Source organism: Triticum aestivum, chromosome 2D (genome assembly GCF_018294505.1).
Source record: "Triticum aestivum cultivar Chinese Spring chromosome 2D, IWGSC CS RefSeq v2.1, whole genome shotgun sequence".
NCBI classification, from domain to species: Eukaryota; Viridiplantae; Streptophyta; class Magnoliopsida; order Poales; family Poaceae; genus Triticum; species Triticum aestivum.
The window spans coordinates 604945697-604948833 of record NC_057799.1 but is presented as its reverse complement, the minus strand read 5'-3'; the positions used below and the strand labels follow the sequence as shown (position 1 = coordinate 604948833).

The 3137-nt window shown below is 61.6% G+C and overlaps 1 protein-coding gene across 1 annotated transcript; it reads right to left on the bottom strand.

Moving 5' to 3' along the window:
* Window positions 1–27: 27 nt before the first annotated feature.
* Window positions 28–2840, bottom strand: LOC123054902 (probable receptor-like protein kinase At5g24010). The gene has a single exon (XM_044478779.1). It carries the CDS (start codon window positions 2773–2775, stop codon window positions 307–309), a length of 2469 nt encoding a protein of 822 aa, XP_044334714.1. The 5' UTR covers window positions 2776–2840; the 3' UTR covers window positions 28–306.
* Between the last annotated feature and the right edge of the window lie 297 nt (window positions 2841–3137).

Below are 3137 nucleotides of genomic sequence, written 5' to 3'. Positions count from 1 at the left end.
GTAGCTAACCTTACGTAGGTCTAGCATTGCCCGTCCCATGCCATGTTGGCGAGCCTCGTCGTCACTCTATGTGTATACAAACATGATTAGCACTGTAGATGAACGCCCAAGCCAAGTTATGTCACCGGTTTAATGTATGCCGCAAGTTTTAGCACCAAACTGGTTTTTCTCGCTAAGTTCAGACACCTGTGATGTAATTGACTAAAAAAAAAATCTGCAGAGTATTGTGCAACATCCATCCATGTGGGGTTCAGATGATTCAGGGACCGCCAAAGGAAAATGTTCAATTGGTGCACCAACTTCAGATCATCGTCCCTCGCCGCGGGCGCTCAGCTGGGAGAATACCTTGCTGTCGGCGACATTGGTCATGCTCAAGCCGGTCTCGTCCATCAACAAGCTCGTCGACGACGGCACCATGTCGTCGAGTTCGTCCCCGGTGATGTTGGTCTCCTGCAGCTGTAGGCAATACTCCAGGTTCCACAGCACGTCGCCCATGGACGGCCGGTCCACCCAGGCCTCCGCCAGGCACTTCTCAGCGGTCTCTGCGAACTTGAGCAGCGACTCCTCGTCCACCTCGCCGGCGATCCTCGGGTCGGCCATCTTGTCGAGCCGCCCTTCCCTGCGCATCCTCACGGCCCATTCGGCGATGTTGATCCGGCCGTGGTCCAGGCTCTGGTCGATCACAGGTCGCGCGCAGAGCACCTCCAACAGCACCACGCCGAAGGAGTAGACGTCCGACCGGTCCGTCAGCTGCTGCGTCTTGAAGTACCCCGGGTCCAGGTACCCGAAGCTGCCCTTCACCGCCGTGCTCACGTGCGTCTCCCCGAACGACGGCCCGATGCGCGACAGCCCGAAGTCGGCCACCTTGGCGATCACGCCACCGGTGCTGCCGTCGTCGCTCCCGAGGAGGATGTTGGTCGACTTGACGTCACGGTGGATGATGTTCTCCGCGTAGCCTCTGTGCAGGTAGTGCAGGCCCCTCGCCGCGCCGATGCAGATCTCCAGCCTCTGCTTCCATGACAACGCCGGCTCGTCGGAGCCGTACAGGTGGCTCCGCAGCGTGCCTTTCTCCATGTATTCGTACACCAGTATCATCTCCGCCTGCTCGTTGCAGTACCCGATGAGCGACACCAGGTGCCGGTGCCGGATGCCGGACAGCACCACGATCTCCGTCTGGAACTCCGGCAACCCCTGCTGCGAGGCGCGCATGGCGCGCTTCACCGCCACTGGCGTGCCGTCACCGAGCACGCCCTTGTACACGTTCCCGAACCCGCCCACGCCGATGAGGTTACGCTCGTGGAAGTTGTCCGTGGCGGCCTTGATCTTCGCGAGCGCGATGTGCAGCTTCCTGCTCACACTCTCCATCCCGCCGGTCTTGCGCTCTCTGGACCATCGGTTCATGAACTGCTCAGCCCAGCCGGAGCCACTGTACTTCGTGTACGGCACGCCGAAAAAGCAGAGCACCACGCAAGCAAGAACGGCGGCGCCGAGCACTGCCGACACCGTAATGACAATGGTCCTCTTCGTCCTGCCGTACCTCCTCGAGCTCAAATCGACGGGCGGCAGCCTCATAATCTCTAGCCCGTTCAGTATGCCACCTCCGCTGCTTTTCGACGACCAGCCGATGCTCACCGTGAGGTTCCCGGCGCTCGGCGCCCTGGCCGCGTAGTCCTTGTAAAAGACCTCGTTCGACTGAGTCGCCCGAGCATTCGGCGTGAGGTCTGGAGTGCCAATGGCCTGTGCGATGTAGACGTTGAAGACGATGCCGACGCCGACGACGGAGCTGACCACCTCGTAGTCGCAGAAGTGGAGGCGGACGAGGTAGCGGGACCCCTTCACCGCCGGGAACGTCCACGTGAGATTGAAGTTCAGGCCTGGGGTTGTCGCCGCCAGTAAGTCCGTCACGTTCGCCATGCGCTGGGTCTGGTACACGACGTCCGGCGCCACCTCCCTCGTGTATCCGTTCGATGAATCGTAGATGATCGGGCTGGAGGTGTTGCTCACCACCGACAGCCCGGAGGCGTCGTAGAGGTAGGGGCCGTCGGGCAGCCACGTCCGCCACAGCGTGTCGTTCTCAATTATCACCTTGGGCCCGCCGACGTTGAGGCGATAGACCGTCTCCAGCGGCTGCCGCTGCCACAGGTCCATGTCGTCCTTCACCACGGCTCCCACCGGCGTCACGGGGCCATTCCACAGCATCTCCGGCGGGGCCGAGAACAGCTCGATGGCGTTGACGAAGGCGGTGGAGCCGGCGTCCGGGGTGAACGTGACGTGGAAGTGGCCATCGAAGAGGTCGCGCGGGACGAAGAACTCCTTGACGACGCCGGCGGCCGGAGGCGAGAAGGAGGACAGCAGAGCGTAGGCGTCGGCGACCGAAACGTTGAAGCGCGCGGACAAGATGTTGATGACATACTGAGAGGAGGTGGCGGGGAAGGAGGGGAAGAAGTGGAGGCGCAGGACGAGGAATGACGACGTGTCTGGCGAGGCGGGGCTAGGGAGGCGGTACGAGAAGGCCGAGATGTCCGCGCGCGCGGCGGCGTACAGAGCTGGCGGGGAGGCGAGGGTGGAGCTGGCGGACACCGCCGGAGCGCCCGCGGGCGAGAGGTAGGCGGCGTCGGGGACGAAGATGTTGGCGGGGGAATCGGACGGGAAGGAGACGGCGGAGTTGGCGCCGCATGCGAGGAAATATTGGAAGCCGGGAGAGAAGGCGGCGAGGATGGCGCGCGGGAGAACCATGGCGAGGAGGAGGGCGAGGAGTATGCCGCGGACGGCCATTCAGGCCAGTGGAGTCGTGCTGGTGCTGTGAGCAAGCGTGGATGCATGTCGATGATCATTGGGGATAAGCGCGGGCGGGCTGTGTGGACGTAGGTAACACGGCCGAGCCGGAGTGGCGTGTTGATTCGGACGGACAGGAACAAGGGAAAGGCGGACGAAAATTCGTCTCCGAGACCAGTTCCAGTGGAAGGTGGACTTGACTAAACTTGGAAGCTGGGAAGGATTGCCCGTTTCTGTTGTTTGGCAGAGCATGTTGGACTAGAGTCTGGAGGATGGTACAGTCCCTGTCCTGTGGATCCGACCTCATATATCATCTACACTATTACTAGTACACAGTAAAAGAATCTCGACCCAGAGTGAGA

Bases quoted from the DNA above. Each gene is read 5' to 3' on its own strand.
- LOC123054902 (XM_044478779.1), bottom strand. From the start codon at position 2,775: ATGGCCGTCCGCGGCATACTCCTCGCCCTCCTCCTCGCCATGGTTCTC.